Source organism: Pelodiscus sinensis, chromosome 5 (genome assembly GCF_049634645.1).
Source record: "Pelodiscus sinensis isolate JC-2024 chromosome 5, ASM4963464v1, whole genome shotgun sequence".
NCBI classification, from domain to species: domain Eukaryota; kingdom Metazoa; phylum Chordata; order Testudines; family Trionychidae; genus Pelodiscus; species Pelodiscus sinensis.
This window is the reverse complement of record NC_134715.1, coordinates 19,018,945-19,036,014: the sequence shown is the minus strand read 5'-3', so window position 1 is coordinate 19,036,014 and position 17,070 is coordinate 19,018,945. Positions and strand designations below refer to the sequence as shown.

Below are 17,070 nucleotides of genomic sequence, written 5' to 3'. Positions count from 1 at the left end.
GGAAAGGTTATCCCACGCAAAGTTTGGTTGCAGTAGCTCTTATAGTGCCCAAATTATTAGTGCACAAACATACAAACATTCTTCTTTAGATATATATAAAAAATAATGTGCTTTCATGAGCAAAGCCCACTTTATTAGAGGAGTATTTTAGATAAACATTCAAGGAAAACAACTTCAGAATACTGAACTGTATTAACTTACCCCCTCCCTTCCTACCATTAAATATTAAATACTACTAAAAGCTCACTGAATTCTCTACTTAATTGCTAATCTACTTCAGATCTCTATACAACCATCACAGTTTCTAATAATTCACTCTCTAACAACTAGATATCCCATGTAATGACCCATACAGATAAGCAACTTCTGATTTAAAAATCACTGAGTTCTAAAAATAATGTGAATGTTTTAATGATAAAATAACATAGTAAGCCTGAAATTTTCCACATACATTCATTCATTCTATGATCCAGACTCTCAGGTCAGGCCAACCTATGTAGGGTTTACATAGTATAACTTATGTCCAAATGCCCAGTCTCAAGAGACCAAGTGAATATTATCAGCAGAAAGGTGTTCCTGCCATGTACCCTTTCCATTGAAACACTGTCTGTGCTGGGGTCCCTTGGCTAGTGCCATGCAATCTAGAAATTCCCCTTATCCAGGCAAAAGGTTAAGCAGCTGAAATGGGGGCTAAAATCTGGTCCTATTACTTATTACATTTTTATATACTTGCATAAACAGTGGATTTACTCCCAAAAGATACGTAGTATCTTACCTCTTTGTCCAAACTGGGGAATTTATTTTGCAGTTTCTTTACAAGAGATTCTTGTTTTTCCCATTCTTCTTGCGATTCTGGCTCTTCTAGCTATAGTTCACAAAAGACATAGCAATCATTTCACTTAATACATCATAATACTACTATCATATAAAAATGAAATAACATGTATAACTTCACTTACCTTTTAAACAGTCATACTTTGAATGAAAAACAATTTGCAGAAATATTTGAGCTCTCAGACAGAAAATAGTTACTAATACTACTTTCTTCAATTATAACTGTTTAAAATGAGACAAAACTTCCCAAGAATGGTATAGAAAATTCTTAAGAGTACTGAAAGAGGAAAAGGTCTTAACTCAATACAAAATAAAAGACAAACAATTGTGAGGCTCTTTACCACACTATTATAAATAGATCTTTACCAGCTTAAAATCATTTAAGTTCACCTAAAAAAACTTGAGTGGCTCTATATGATATATATGTGATTCTTCACATAATAGTGCTCAAGTTAGGCATTTTTTTAAAACATGAAATTTTTAAAAAAATTTAAAACATGACAACTCTTCTTGTGGAGAGGAAAAAGGAAGACAGGCATGATCAACAGATTTTAGCCCCATTTCCAGAACTGGAAACAACCATTACTCAAGTGAGACAGATTATATGCAACCCACATGGTTATCAATGGAATTTTGCATATTAAAGATAGGGATGTAAGCAACTAGTCGAATATATGATAAGCAAAAGCTTATCGGTTAGTCAACTAGACCCTCAACTAGTTACTTCTCCCCCCTTGCAGCAAAGGGGGAGGGAGGAGCAGGAGCTGGTGCTGGGGTGGAGATGGCTTAAAATCTAGTTCTCCCCAGTACCTTCTCCACAGGGAGCAGCGGGGACCAGGTGCCAGTCAGGAATTGGCTGATTCCTGGCTTGAGCCCAGTTTCAGATGCTGCACCTGTGCTTTTATAAATGTATTAAGTAGCCGTCAGCTCACCTACTAACACTCCTGGCTATGGAACAGATGGGTCCCAGGTTAATAACTACAGTAACAGTTAAAGTTACACTTAGCAAGTCCAGGCACTGCATCTAGTTTCTGATCACCAATTCTCAAACCAAGGTGAAGTGGAAACCTTGGTATGTAATTCTCTCATTTAAGTTCCATGCAAAATACTGTATGAAGGATTTTTGTGGCACTTTGTTTAAAAAATTCCAACCAAAATTTGTATTGGAATTTGATTTGTTGAAATCAAAACGTTTCATGGATTTTTTTTTTTTTAATTTTGAGGATTTAAACAAACTAGACCACGAGGCAGGTTTCAAAACCTGGCTCCCAGATTTCCTTTGGAAGCCTGCCCTATGTCCTTCCAGCTCACCAGCCTGGAACTTCCAGGGTCACAGTCCCCTGCAACCAACCTGGCAGGCTGACAGGGAACCAGGAACACTGGTGTTCACTCTCCCAGGCATGCAAGCTGCTTGGTAGCTTAGGTTCCCACAGTCCATGATCCAGACCGTCTGGCTCCATTCCCTCTCATGGAAAAAAAAAATGTGATTCTGTTCCCAACTGAACAAAACCAGATTTCAAAATACAGTAGATTCCACTTATTAGCAAACTCTCAATTCCTAGTGAAGAGTTGCTGTTTTCTAGAGGTTACCAATAAGCAGAAGGTACTATTTTCAGGAGGAGAAATAGAAATATGAGCATAGACCAAGGACACATTGTACAATGAATTGTTTATTAACTTTCAGGTTTGATACAACTCCTAAAAAAGAAAACCAAATATGGCATATAGAAATGGATACATTGTATCGTGTACCATAATGCAGGAAGTCTTGAGTCCAGTTGTACACTACACCTGGAAGATCGGGTTAAGGTATAAAACTCCATCTACGCAAACTATGTAGCTGGAGTCAGCTTGCCTTAAGCCAAGCTTCATGCCACCTTCACAGAGCGAGGTGGATGAGAGCAAATGCTCCCATCAGCTTCCCATATTCCTCACAACTGTGAGGAGTACCGGCCCCAGCCAGAGCTGCTCTTCACCGTTCAATTTAGCGAGTCTTATCTAGGGATGTTAGATAGCAAGTAACTGAATTATCGTGTAACTGCATCAAATTTTACTGATTACATGACTATTCAACAGTCCCCAGAGGCGGGGCTGAAAGCCAATGCACTTCCAGTCCCCCTCTCAGGAAGCCATGCTGCTGCTTTTGATAAGGAGACAGCAGCACGGAGCGGCAGACGCCCCTATCCACAGGGTGTCTGAGCTTCCCACAGGCCGAGGCTGCTTTGTGGCAGGCTCCCTTGGCCCCACTGCTATCTCTGATAGGGGGGCAGTATTATAGAGCTAGTGCTGAGTAGAGATGACTTAAGTCAGCTTCTCCCAGCACTGGCTCCTGCCTTCCCCTCCTGCAGTCTCTGTAGGAGGGAATGAGGGGTTGGAAAGGTGGGTCTGTAGAGCCGGATTCCCACATCTATCGGCTCCTGCCTACCCCTCTCACCCTCCATACTGCTGCTGCCTCTCTAACAGAGGTTGCAAGTTGGAGGGTGGGAGGGGATGCCTGTAGTCAACTGAATCAACTGATAATCCCAGGCTTATCAGTTAATTGTGTAGTCGTCTACACACTGACATCCCTAATCTTTACTAGGCCCTGCTAAAATGAATGCCAGAAGATCAATCTCCAGCACGAGAAGTGGACACATGGTCTTTGTTTGATATAGGTTGCAAAGACTACAGCAACACACAATTCTATCAAAACGCGCATTTAAAGAGCGCCCAAGAAAACTTAACAGTATGTGCCTATAGACGAAACAGTACTGTATTTAGTTAGAGCTCTTCATGGGTCGGAATTAGCACAAAATTGTACTATATTTAATATACCAAAAAATTGTCAAGAATACCATTTGTCCAAATATCTTCTTTTTTTACTATTTGCCACAAGTGAAGGCTCCACATGTTTGTCATCCCATATAATATCTATCTCAGCACATAGGCGCTTCACAACTGGTACTGCCTCTACAAGTTCACCATCAGCGAACTCACCTTCTGTCTCCAAATGACCAAACTCAACAATGGCCTCAAATTCCTTTGATGTTAGATTGTCAGGAACTGAAACATCAACCAGCACATCATGTCTACTAAGCCAGCATTTTCTGTTGTTGATACAAACCCTTTCTGATGCAGTTTTTAACAATCTGGGGGAGAACAGCAGCCCATGACTAGTTAGGGAGTTGAAGTGCATCAGTTAGTTACTTTTTTAATCCAAGTTCACTGCTTGTAGATGTGAGTCAGCATAGAGCGAGACCATGATGAAAGCATTACGCATAGTAGTGACCTTTGAAGTTTTAATGATAGCCTTTGTTATGCTGGGGATGGACATGAGTGTGTTCAAAGGTAAACATTTTAACACAATGTGTGATAATTCTATATTAACTGAATGAACTGGGCAATTATCAATACACAGGCACACATGATGGTTGTGTAGGCACAATTTCTTGTTCCAGTTCTTTTAGCCACTCTTCAAACACCACGGTTGTCATCCAAGCTTTATCTGAACTCTGGTAGATCAAAGCCAGCTTTGAGTGGTCATCAGAGAAACAATGAGGGCACTTGTTCTTTCCAATTATCGTGAGAGGCTGTTTGTCTCATCCATGTTTATACAATAAAGCACCTTGATGAGGTCTGTAGCTTTTTTCCTTCCTAGAAGCCCTTCCTTCACCATGCCAAGTCTTCAGGAAAGCCTTGTTAGAAGAGACTAGTCTCATTGCACTGAAAATGTCATGTGACTGGAACTCTGTAGAATGCTAGGTAAGACATTCACCGTCCATTCATTAGCCACCAGAAGATGAGCATCTTGTTCCTTGCCTTGTTCCTTAGGCTTAATGACACTGTGCTGGGTTTTTCACTGATGGAACCAGCTAGCCAAAGGCTTGAATTCCTTCCCTGGCTCTGCTGACAGCTGATTCATTTTCTGTTTCAGCATCAGCCTAGTGAGTCGAGCACTTGGGTCAAGATTAAGTTGAAACCTGATACTCAATGCTTTACCAACATCTGTGTCCCTTCCATTGCCTTGATGCTTGCGGCCTCTGTTTGTGCTGCTCCCATGACCCTGTAAAATGTTATGGCTGTTCTTCAGAATGAAACAACCAATCAACTTTGAGACGACAAACTTCTCAGCTATTCACATTTGCTTAGTGCCAGGCTCACATAGGACCTACAGAAGGGGAGGTTACTCACCTCAATAGTAACTGATGTTCTTAGAAACGAGTGTCCATGTGGGTGCTCCACATTAGAGTCTGTACGCCGCTGCCGAGCCTCAGAGTGGAGATTTCACAGCAGTGTCACTGGGGCCACGCAGGTGCACACCAGTAGTTGCACGCTGTTAGGCTGTAGGCATTGCGCATGCACAAGCACCTCCCCCGCCCCGTTCCTTCTCTACCCTGAAACCATGGCTTGGGAAGGCAAGGATCCCGAAGTAGAGGAGAAGAAGAGAGGGTTTGTGGAACACCCATGGGGACACTCATCTTGAAGAACGTCAGTTATTATTGAGGTTAGCAACCTCCTCTTCGGGAGAGAGATGTCCGAATAGGTGCTCCACATTATGTGACTACAAAGCAATTCCTCTTTAGGGAAGTAAGACTTCGGATCTGACAGAAAAGCAGTGGAAAGAACTGCCTGAGCTAGTTTCAAGCTGGAAAGAGGTCGCTGAGTAAGCGCATAGTGCTTTGCAAACATGTGGTCGGAGGACCATGTGGCAGCTGCACAGATGTTTCTTTTGGGTACTTTACAGAGGAATGCTATCAAGGTAGCCATGGCCCTGGTTGATTGTGCCCATACGTTCTCTGGAGGGAGCACACCCGACTGTGCGTAGCAAAGCTTGATGCAATTAGAGTTCCAGTGGGAGAGTCTCTGTGATGAGACTGCCTATCCCCTATTGTGGTTTGCTATTAAAACAAAGTCTGGGAGATGCTTGGAGTGGTCTCATTCGCCGCAGGTAAAAGAAGAGCGCTCTGTGCCGGTCAAGAGCATGCATTTTCATCTCAAAAGAATTGGCGTGTGGTTTGCGGAAGAAGGTGGGAAGATGCATAGTCTAATTGATATGGAAGGATGAGTGTACTTTGGGGAATAATTTCGGATGGGTACGTAAAGTGGCCTTGTCTTTAAAAAAGGGGGTATATAGGGAATCCGTCATTAGGGCCACGATCTCTCCTACCCATCTTGCTGAGGTAATGGCTATCAGGAAAACCGTATTCATGGCCAAGTGTAATAATGAGGTTGTCACCATCAGTATGAAGGGAGGCCTAGTTAGAACATTCAATACTAAATGCAGGTCCCACGGTTACATTGGTGGACTGATATCTGGATAAAGTGCCTGCAGGCCTTTAAGAACCTCTTGGTGAGTGGATGAGCAAATATGGACAAGTTGTCTATCTTGGAGTGGAATGTAGTAATGGCCCCCATTGATCCCTTGCCTATTCCTGCCCTGGAACAGAATAGGGGGCATTGATTGTTGGACTGCATTACAAACAGATCTATCATAGGGTTCTGCTGAGTGCATCTGCTGTTGTATTCAGGGCACCAGGAAGATGCACTGTGGTGATAACTGTGTTGTGTTTCAGGCACCAGTTCCAAAGTGCTATAGCCTCTGTGCAGAATGCTCGAGATTGGGCTCTGTCCTGATGATCTATGGAAAATGTTGCTGCAATGTTGTCTATGTATAATCTGACGTGTCTGTTGGCAGTGAACGGGAGGAATTTGACACGTTTGAATGGGAAGAATTGGTAGTGTTGAGAGTCTACAACAAAAATAAAGAAAACATCTGTGAGCAGGGTGAATGGCAATGTGAAAGAATTCATCTTTCAAGTGGAGGGATAAGAACCAGTCCCTTTTCCAATGCCGGTAATGTGTTACCATCTTGAATGTTTGTTTCTGTATGAATTTACTGAGTGCTCAAAGGTCCAGTATGGGCCTCCAACCCCTGAACTTTTTTCTGTCAAGTGGGTGTAGAATCCCTTGCCTCTAAACTGTGTGGGGACTAAGTCAATCACCCCAATGTGTAAGAGGTGCTCCACTTCTTGTTGAAGGAGGATCTTGTGAGTGTGGTCCCTGAAGAGGGATGGGGCTGAGGGTGGAGAAGGGGTATGGACACAAAGGGAATAAGATAGCCTTTTTCAATTATCTGCAGGCCCCATTTATCAGACGTTATACATTGCCAGTTGTTGAAGAAAAGCAACAATTGGTGATGGAAGAGATTTGTTTGCGTCAATGGCATTGGAATAGATGAGAGGCTGTTCAGACCCTCGACCTGATTATCAAATTTGCTCGTTGGGACTGCTGTGACTGAGAATTGGTAGAAGAAGGGCGACGTCATTGGTTTCTGCCTCCCTAGGGAATGGAGTGGAGCTAAACCATGATGCCCTTCTCATTACTACTGATGTTGCTGTAGGACGTGCAGCCGTGTCCGCAGCATCTAAGGCAGCCTGTAATGCTGTCTTTGAAATCGTGACTTTGAATATCAATGCTATAATGCTATGTATTAGCCTCAGGAATGTCTGCGACAATTTTTCCTGAGAGTGTGATGTTAACATAGGGGGAGAGCACTCAAGTTGTAAAAATAGGGAGGTAAAAGTGGATGAGACTAATAAGTCTCTGTGTTGAGTGTAGTTCCCAACAGGTGTTGCCGGTGCCGTAGTGGAGTGGCATGGAGGCTGAGGCACTGAATCATGCCTCAGTGCTGAGAGCAGTATTGGCGCATTGAGCGCCTCTGTGGTGGAAGCTGAGGCGCTTGTGAACGTAGTCGGTGCTGCGCTCTCATGGTGCGTCAGCAAGATCGTATCATTGCCGGATGGTGCTGCAGCCAATGAGACAGGCAACTTGAAGCCTGTCGCCTCAGTGTGTGATTTAGTGCATGCGTGGTGTTTCCTCTGCTGGGGACTTCAGAGATGCCAATGGTGTCGTAAGTAATGAGGTGTGGTGCTGCTACTGCTGCTCTCAGCACCGGCTGTGAGGGGGATGGCCGTTTCGGTGCCATAGCCCTTTGAGGTGCGGTGGAGGCTCACTTTTGGGCAGGCTTTTAGGATCCCTGTTGCTTGAGTTCCTCGGGCTGTTTGCCCAGATTGGAGGCTGGTCTAAGCGAGTTTTCTAATAAAAATACTTTGAGTCGGATATCTCTGTCTTTCCGCACCTGCGATTTTAGCTTTGCACAGTGAGGGCATTTCTGAGAGATGGACGCATTGTGAGTGACCATCCGAAAGCAGAATATGCTCTTTACATGAAAGTGCAGTGTTTAAAGCCAGGTGATCCAGGCATGCCCGTGTAAGCAGTCAGAGATTGCACAGAGCGATTAACTGGGAGAAAAGAAAGCCCCTTATACTAATTAAGATTTCTCTTTCCTTTCTATCTTTTTTTCCTTAAACTAACGAAGTAATTAACTAACTATTTAAAACTCACTAACTATTATAATGAATTTAACTGGTTTTAAAAAGTATAATCATGTAGATGCGAAAAAGTCAGGGAGCACTGCTGAGTCTATCTGTAGCCGGAGGTACACTGCTATGAAATCTCCACTCTGAGGCATGGTCGCAGCGCACCAATCTAATGTGGAGCAGCCATAGAGACATCTCTCAAAGAGGAGCCCAAACTTATTATTTGGAAGCCATGGCACATACCTAAGTATTCAGCTGTGCATGCTCAGAGCCAGGAATCCGATTACAGGTAGACCTTTCCTTTAAAGAGCTGTTAGTAAGAAGCATGCCTCTTGCTAGTAACTGAATCTTATCAACACTGATGTTGATAGGCTGGGATTACATTGCTGGTAATATGTTGCTATTTACCAAAAACTGTTAATATCCAAGACTGCTGTTCAGCAGAATCTACTGTAACAAAATCCTCTAAAATGTATTTGCATTTCTCCACCCAACTCAACCTTCAACAAAAGAATTCCCATCCTTACTACACAAAAGAGTTTAATGTTATCCTTTTGCCATGATGTCTAATGTTCTTCCAGGGACTGTCCTGACGATGGGACTGTAGAACATGTATCAAATATGTCAGAGTGGGTCACCTTCAGAATACAGCTCCTCTTTACTTAGCTAGGGTCATCAAAATGACCAAAACCCCAACTAAAATATAAGAGAAATTATACAGAAAAAACAAGCAATTTCTTGGTGATTAACTTAGGATCTAATGAGGATGGTCTCTGCACACTCAACAGCTTCCACTGACTTATGGGAACCAATTGTGCTAAGCACATCACAGGATCATGTCCTTAACTGTCACTCCCTTTCTCGCATAACAATTAGGGATGAAAAATCCTGGTTGATCACTTAATGGGTTAAATGTTAGATCAACCGGTTAAGCAACTAAGCAGGATCCAGACTGGAGACCACTCCATCATAAGAGGCACCTGGGGACCCCTATAGACAAAAGCCGCTCCCGATGCTGGAGTAACTCCTGCCTGTGGGGCACCCAGGCCCACCGTGGACAGAAAATGCTCCCTGAGAGGCTGAAACAGCCCCCTGCCCACAGCAGGTGGGGTGCTGCACCAGCCCCCACTGGTTGACAGTTAATCTTTCACATCCCTAATAACAATACTGGAGTAGACATTGGGATACAATTCAACATACATAGAATATTGAAGCATGTAACCTTTAAAAAAAATTAAAAATGGAAAAAAAATAAGTCAGGAGTCTTATCAGAGAAGGGGAAAGCAGAGCAATTAATTCCAATGAGGAGAAGCATGCAATTTCCTGGAAAGGCTCTAATTCAAGCTTCCAATGTTGCCAAAGCCATCAGAGATCAATTTATTTTGTGAGTGTAAGACAGAAAGGATAACACTTACAGAGTTTGTTTTGTGCTTTTTGGAAATTTGGTCACCACTATCTTCAAAATTGTTTGTGGGTGATTGGCTCAGTTTCCTTTTTCGGGATGCTGCTTTAAAAACACAAAGGAAAAGGAGAATTGAAAATTATATCAATTAGAAATTCACCCTGAAAGAGCAGAATCATTCAAATCAACACCACAGAAGCTACCAAAACTAACTTTGAGATAGCAGATTTTTAACAAATGGAAGAATTTGTGTACCACCACTCATCCTATTCACATAAAACAATATAGCTACCAATTATTTTTAGGCAATAAAGAATTAGATTTTTACAAACAAAACATTAAGCATCAGGAAGACATAAATATTTTGTTCTACTATGGTGACATTCAAAAACTTACTCTTTGAATTAGAATTCTCATCTCAATTTTAAGAAGGAGGAATCAAATTCTGCACAAATTCTAGTTGTTTTTGCCATTGTAACAAATGGTTTAATGGAAATATGCAAATAGCTGAATACAGGTTTATGGTCAATGTGTCTTTTTTTGTGATAGCCAAAGAACCTAAATATGACACACAGCTTGTTTAGATCTCCAATTTTGGGTTTTGTAAAGAAGAAATTTTTAAAAACTTAATCTCAAATTAGTATAATAGACTAGAACTTCAGAGCTACAAACTGACCAATCAACCACACACTTCATTTGAAACTAAAAGTAAACAGTAAGGCAGCAGCAGAAATAACAAAAAAAGAAACAATTATATAACACTAAGTGTTAAATATAAACTCCTAAAAAATAAAGGTTAAGCAGCATTCTTCTTCTGCATAGAAAACTTTCAAAGCTGTATTAAGAAAATATTCAGTTGTAAGCTTTTGAAAAAAAATACCATAACATTTTCTTCAGCATTACGAACAACCTCAATTCCTGAGGTGTTTGTAAATCTGATGTTCTACTATATTAAGCATGCATGCAAGTTTTTGAAAGATCGGGATGCAATATTCAATCACAGAATACCAGAACTGGAAGAAATCTCAAGAGGTCATCGAATCCAGACCCCTGCACTCATGATAGGACCAAGCACCACCTACACCAGAGCTACTCAACATGAAGCCCACGAGCTGCATGCGGCCCACGGCACCTTGAGCCGCTTCACAGGCCGCCTGCCTGGCTTATTGCTGGGGCTCCACTGAGCCACACTGTGCGCAGGAGCTGCCAGCTGGCGGGGGGAGGGGAGGGGCGGCGAGAGGGAGAGGCAAAGCACATCTGCCACAGTGGCAGCGCCTCCCTGCGAGCAGAGCCACGTGGCAATGATACAAGCCACAGATGCACGTGTGCGGGAGATGCCAGCCAACAAGAAGGGGGGAGCGGCAAATTTAAAAATCTCTGATTCTTGTACTTGCTACAGTACAACATATTCCTTCAGGATACAGAATGCCCTTGATATCTTGATCTTCTCCATATTGGGCATTCTGGCAGAAGAGGTCATGTGCAGTTTCATACAAGGGAGTGAAACCTGAACACTGATACTCTGTGGATGGAGGATTATAAATAAATAAACAAACCAACCAACCAACCTATTATCCCTTGTCATCTTGTGATTTTCTCTGTTGTCATCTATCATTTCCTCAAACCAAATCATAATACAGGCAGTCCCTGACTTACGCGGATCCGACTTATGTCGGATCCACACTTACGAACGGGGCTTTTCTCGCCCCGGAGCTCACGGGCGGTGGGTCGCCACCCGTGTCCTCCGGGGCGAGAAAAGCTTCGCCCGGTCTCCCTGGTCTGCTGGGGGGGGTCCAGCAAAGCCGCTGGACCCCCCCAGCAGACCAGGGACACCTGAGCAAAGCCGCCACCTGGGCGGCTTTGCTTCCGGGCAAACGAGCAAAGCCACCCAGGCGGCGGCTTTGCTCTGGTGTCCCTGGTCTGCTAGGGGGGTCCAGTGGCTTTGCTGGACCCCCCCCCCCCCAGCAGACCAGGGGCACAGGAGCAAAGCCGCGGAGCACGCCCACAGCGGGACAGCTCGGGCGCGCCTGGGCTGTCCCGCTGTGGGCGTGCTCCAAGGCTTTGCTCCCCATCTCCCTGCAGACCAGGGAGACGGGGAGCAAAGCCGCAGAGCACGCCCGCAGGGGGACAGCCCAAGCACGCCCGGGCTGTCGCGCTGCGGGCGTGCTCCACGGCTTTGCTCCCCGTCTCCCGACCAGGGAGATGGGGAGCAAAGCCTCGGAGCACGCCAGCAGTGGGACAGCCGCGGCGCGCCTGGACTGTCCCGCTGCCCGCGTGCGGTCCTGCCACCCCCGTCTCCCTGGTCTGCTGGGGGGGGGCACCTAGTGCCCCCCTCCAGCAGACCAGGCTTTTCTTGCCTACCCCTGGGGTAGAGCAGCTGGGGGCTGCCGGGTTGGTCCCGCAGCGCCGCTCCGGACCAACCCGGCATTACCCCAGCTGCTCTGCCCCAGGCGTCCTGATTCAGCCACTGCTGGTCAGTTTCAGCAGCGGCTGAATCAGGACGCCTGGGGCAGAGCAGCTGGGGTGCTGCCGGGTTGCTCCAGTAGCGCCAACGAGCCGCGCTACTGAAGCAACCCAGCAGCACCCCAGCTGCTCTGCCCCAGGCGTCCCCAAGTCAGCCGCTGCTGAAACTGACCAGCGGCTGACTACAGGAAGCCCGAGGCAGTAAGTCAGAACTGGCATCCAGATTCAGCCACGGTTGAAACTGATCAGTTTCAGCAGCAGCTGACACCAGTTCCGACTTACATACAGATTCAACTTAAGAACAAACCTACAGTCCCTATCTTGTACGTAACCCGGGGACTACCTGTAATCAAAAGGCCTCTATTAACCTATCTTTTCTCTCTCTTCTTAATCACCAGGTTAAACCTCATGTACAGATTTTGCAGAGTATAATCCCCTTTTCTTCCTTCTGCCATTTATGGAGAAAGAAATCTAAGGTGTCATGTGAGTATGGAAATGTGCTTGCGGCAGTCCCACCTTAGTTAATCACTCAGTAAGTGGAGGTTTGGAGACATATTTCCTGTCAGCAACTTTGCTCTATGACAGCCACCGAAGAACAGTTCTCCACTCTTACATCTGCTTCTTGACACATGAACAAAGATCTAACTCCTTAACCTTTGGAAAAGTAAAAAGATGCACCCATCACCTGACGGACAGGTAAAGCAAGTCCCCTCATCAGCCAGTCCCCTTTCTTGGTGCTGAAGAGGTACTTCCTTTATAGCTCCAAGACTTAAAAGGGACTGCACCACTAGAGGCAGTGAAGACTCATGAGAGGGATTCCTAAAAAAAAGGATAGAAGATGCTGGGGGTTGGGCAGGGACAAACTGAATTACGTAGCCCAATTCCACAATACCTAGAACTCAAAGATTGGCAGGTATGGTGTTCAAGACACTGAGGAAATGCCACATCCCTAAATAGAGTTGATAAATTAAGGGGATCATGACTGACTGGCATTATATTCTCAATCAATCAGTTATGTAAGCTGCTTCTATGTAGGAGATTTCTGGCATGGCATAGTTTATAGAGGCAGGAACTGATGGCCTTCTGCTTTATAATTAGCATCATACCATAGATGTGTCAACACATCTAGGTTGATAAAAGATAGAGGCTGGGAATAGTGGGGAGCCTCTCATTGCTGGCAGCACAGAGGGTTGGGGGCTGAAGTGCTATGGCAAGTAACCTTCCCTGGTCCAGCAAATTCCCTGGTTTGGACTGGTCAGGTTCCAAGGGTGCTGAACCAAGGAGGTCCAACATGTATCATTAAGTTTATTAAAATGTCCTGAACCTCTGCAGCTTGAATACCCAGAGAAAACCCACACTACACATGAGCTCCTGAAAAACAACAACAACTGATTAACATGTGGACTGAGGGGCGGGGAAAATGATCCAAGTACTATGGCCTCATCAGGGTAGGACAAGTATCTATGCATAGGGTTTGATTTTTTGCCTCTGTAATTGTTTCCTTTGGTTCTTGGGTGACTTGATCAGTCACCTAACAGATAAGGGAGTCATAGAATGCCTTCCTGAAATAATATTCCAGATATTCAAGATGTATATATGGAGCAGTACCAGCTGGTATAGGCAAGCCAGGTGGCTCTCTAATATATGCTCAGGATCTAGACAGTTCTGAAACTGGCACCAAAGTCTACATCGAACCAAAAATCAGTAATTATATCAAAGACAGTACCAGGATATAAGTCAAGGTCATCACTGAGGATAATACTGGGGCCAGCATAAAGGTTTTCAACAGACACAAAAAAAATCCAGGATCATGCTATACAGGAGATCTTTGGCTGCTACATAAGAGTTGGCAGTTAGTACTAACAACCCTAAAGTAGACACTGCTATCCAAATAAATGACAGAACAGAAAGTATTTGGGAAAGAAGTCAGCACAGCATGTACAATCCCAACAGTACTAATGAAGGGGGCTCCAGAATCAACTGAACCAATAAAGCCTGGTGAAATTCAGCAACAAACCAAATTTCTCATTCTAACCTCAGTACCAGAGGACTCAGAGGCAACATAAGTAGCATTGATTGGAGTCCTTGTGGATGTCAGAGAACCCTTTCTTTGGTCTCAATTCATCCTTGAGCTATCAAGGCCTACATGTTTTAGGGACCATGCACGACAATCCAAGTGAAAGGATACACGTGTTTTCTGAAGACGACTTGTGTGTCTGTATTCTCTTGAAATGAGATGATAAAATAGACAGAACTAAGGTACTGCTTTTAAAACGTGTATTCAACTCTGTCAATCCTTCCATGGTGCGTGTAAGAGACTGGTGTCTCTATGAGGTGTCCCCTCATATCTAGCTCTTTTGATGTCAGAGCCCTCTTCTTTAACAAAGTGCAGACATGGAACTTCTCGTTCACATACTCCAAGACAAAGGAGGCATTTAGTCTGACTGTCACTTGTAAGCAACACAGTCTCACAAGAAGGTCAACATTTGAAGCCTAGGGATTCTGTGCTCAATCAATAACTCTGGGCTTTAGAAGAAGAGCAAACAAAAGGGACAAAGAAAAACTAGTATTATTTACACTAACCCTAAGAGCCATACATGCAAAAATTAAGGATGTTAAGAAGTGGGTAACTAATCGTGTACTTGATACAATTTATATTGAGTACATAATTATTCAATAAGCTGAGGCTCTACAGTTTAAATGTAGTAGGAGCCGGTTTGCACGCAGCAGAGGGAGGGGAACAGATGAGGCTGCTCAAGCAACAGCCCCTGGCCACAGGGGAGGGTGGGGGGGCTGCTCCCCACTGGGACCCTTTGTGGACAGAGGCTGCTGCCGCAAACCAGCCCCCGTCTCCAGCAAGGTGCTGCTTTGTAGACAGGGCTCCTACCAGCTGGGCGGGTAGCCCCTCATAGTCCCAGCTTTCGCAAGGACCAAACCTTGCTGTGGTTCTGCAATCTAAAATGCAGTAAGAAACTGGGGGGGGGGGGGGGGGGATGCACAGGCTGCCGCTCCTACTGCCTTTTTAACTGTAGAGATTTGATCCTGGCACAAGCTGGGATTGAGCAGGGCTGCCTTCCCCAACTGAGTAATTGAGCAGCTGAAAAAAATTCTATCGACTACTCGATTACTAACATAACTTACATTTAGCATCCCTACTACGGGCAGATAAAATCAAAGTGGATTGGGGCAGCTCAGCCCCCTACATCCTTGGCTGCATGCATAGGGATGCTCTGGGGCACATGTGCTGCCCTTCCAGGTACTAGTGATTGCACTGGTGTCACTCACTCACACCTACAGTGAGATACATACGTACACAAGCACTCAAAAAAAAAAAAATCACAGAGTTCAATCAATAAACATCAATATTCTTACCACTTAGTAACATACTAAAAAGAAAAAGTGAACTGAATTCTATAGTCAACTGATTTAAATTTCGCAATTTGTTTCCACTCTATCTTTTGGGGTTGAACAGAACTCTCAAATACTAAAACTATATCTTTTATATAAAATTTGGGAACTTTGTAATAGATTAATATTTAATTTTAATATTTAACAATAAAAGCTGTCCATATGACTTAGTAGCTGTTTAAATGAAAATAGCTGGCTATGATTAAATTTCTGGCCATAAACACTAGTTCTGTCATTAGCCAGAGAGTGTCTGAAAAACCCAGGTAATTACCCGTCAGACACTTCAACTAAGCTATACTCCAGAAAAAACATCAATTAGAATTTTTCTCTCTCTCACCCTATCAGCTGTAAACTATCACAAAAAGAAAAAACATTATGTGTTGAGGCAGGAAAGCAGGTGTTCAATGATGCCTTCTCTTGAAAAAACAGGAGCAAAGTGAAATGATTTATGCTACTACATTCAGGCATGCTTACTCCTGCCTAAATCTTTTACACGAGAGCAACAGATGTCATGTGTGTCAGAATTTTGCTTCCTAAAACATCTGTTTCTGGGGGGCTTGTAGGCAAGGACATGAAATTGCATTTTGGTATGAAGAAAGAATGGCTAAAAGGCAAAGCCTGTACACAAGAAATCAAACTTGGCATGAGCTCTTAGTAAATATTTTGGTACAGGCATTTTAAAAATGCAATATTGACTTTTGTAAAAGTATTTTAACTTAAATAAATTAGGTAATAATAAACATACTTAATTTAGGATTCATTTTTTCCCAACTTACTGCTTGAAATGGGTCTAAATAAGCATTATTCCAGTAACTCTCCAAGTTTTATCTTTCAGTTACTAGCATTACAATTCTCATACTCACCATACAGCAGTAATTTCAAATGCTTTTTGAGATAGAAAATATAAACTCGCTGTCCAAATACATAATACAAAGTATTAAAACCATTTGATAGTACTAAGCGTGTGTCATAGCTATATTATCAAAGTCTCTGGTTGGGATGTAAGGTATTTTAGGCTTACTGGCATGCTTATCTGGTAACCAGTTAACTGGACTAGCCAAAGCAGTCCCTCCGCCCGTGGCATGACAGGCCTAGCCAGCAGGACCCAGGCAGGTCTGGCCAGAGCAGCCCCTCCACCCACAGTATGGCGGACTGGCTCTGGTGCGACCCCCGGCTGCAGCGGTCCTGCCTGGAGCAGCCCCCACCACACCTTTGTGGGACAGGCATCTTGCCTGCAAGGCAGCAGGAGCGCAACCCTGGTGGAGACCCCAATCAGTCTGCACCAACCCTACACAGTTAACCAGTTAAACAATATAATTTTAAACGTTTAACCAGTTAACTGTTTGAATGGGTTTTTACATCTTAGTCTCAAGATGGAGCGAGGACCACACATTTCCATAAATTATTTATTTTTATTAAGCACAGTGCATGGGAAAAATGAAAAAACTAGTTTCTCTTAGACCATAGGAACACTGGGCTGTTGTTCTGCTGTCATCACTAAACCAACAGGGAAGACACCTTCATCATTTAAAGCCATCTCCAGACAATGAAGCTGAGAGTGATCTTATTACAGATAATGAACTGTAGCTGTGACTGAGAAGTCAA

The 17,070-nt window shown here is 43.9% G+C and overlaps 1 protein-coding gene across 6 annotated transcripts in view; it reads right to left on the bottom strand.

Moving 5' to 3' along the window:
* The window catches only part of SMARCAD1 (SNF2 related chromatin remodeling ATPase with DExD box 1), a 91,854-nt gene that overhangs the window by 50,746 nt on the left and 24,038 nt on the right, over window positions 1-17,070 (bottom strand). For 5 of the 6 annotated variants that reach the window (XM_075929606.1, XM_075929610.1, XM_075929609.1 and 2 more), the window contains 2 exons: window positions 9,608-9,699; window positions 776-865 (listed from right to left, as the gene is read on the bottom strand). In XM_075929606.1, coding sequence (XP_075785721.1) covers window positions 776-865; window positions 9,608-9,699 — 182 coding nt within the window. The remainder of the gene's footprint in view (window positions 1-775; window positions 866-9,607; window positions 9,700-17,070) is intronic. The other variant, XM_075929608.1, reaches the window with a different exon arrangement.